The sequence below is a fragment of the Bison bison genome, unplaced genomic scaffold, assembly GCF_000754665.1.
Source record: "Bison bison bison isolate TAMUID 2011002044 unplaced genomic scaffold, Bison_UMD1.0 scf7180017864236, whole genome shotgun sequence".
In the NCBI taxonomy this organism is placed as follows: domain Eukaryota; kingdom Metazoa; phylum Chordata; class Mammalia; order Artiodactyla; family Bovidae; genus Bison; species Bison bison.
Genome location: NW_011494808.1, coordinates 3,764,130 through 3,764,746, shown reverse-complemented (window position 1 = coordinate 3,764,746; position 617 = coordinate 3,764,130). Strand labels below are relative to the sequence as shown.

At 66.6% G+C, this 617-nt stretch overlaps 1 protein-coding gene across 1 annotated transcript in view; it reads right to left on the bottom strand.

Moving 5' to 3' along the window:
* Positions 1–617, bottom strand: part of CSGALNACT1 (chondroitin sulfate N-acetylgalactosaminyltransferase 1) — a 216,981-nt gene that overhangs the window by 82,498 nt on the left and 133,866 nt on the right. The window contains exon 3 of the mRNA XM_010846399.1: positions 3–555. Within this exon, the coding sequence (XP_010844701.1) occupies positions 3–298 (296 nt within the window). The 5' untranslated portion in view covers positions 299–555. The remainder of the gene's footprint in view (positions 1–2; positions 556–617) is intronic.

Below are 617 nucleotides of genomic sequence, written 5' to 3'. Positions count from 1 at the left end.
CCCCCGCCAGCTGCTGCGCGGCCCTCAGCTGCTCACTCCGCTCTTGCAGCTCCTCCTGCAGCTGCGCGATCTGCCTCTTGAGGCTCCCGACGTGGTCGCGGTGACGCTCCTCCCAGCTGAGCACCGCCGCCTGGGAGCCGGCCCTGCCTGTGGGGCCGTTGGCCCTGGGCAGCCCCTGGCGCTCATCATCGCCCCTCGGCGTGCAGGCCAGCATGTAGAGGACAGACGCCGCGCAGCAGAGAAGCACGAGCAAGACCACCACCCGGGAGGCCCAGGCGAGCAGCCCCCGGCGCAGCATCCTGGCTCAGGAGTCGGCCATGCGGCCCCGGCCTGCAGGGGCGTCTCCAGACTACACCTCCGGAAGCACGCGTGCGAGGGCCCCCGAGCCACTCTCATCCATTCCTGTCTACACCGCCACGCCTCGTTGCTGGGAGGCCACCACCACGCGCAGCACTTTCCTGACTTCCGAAGGACGAACTTGGGGGCAGAGGCAGCAAGTCGGGGAAACCATCCAAGTCGTCAGGCTCATTCCCATCGTAACCTTCCAGAGGGGATCTGGGGAGAGACAGAGGGCAATAACACTCACTCAAGACGATAACCTCCTTGTGTTCACCATG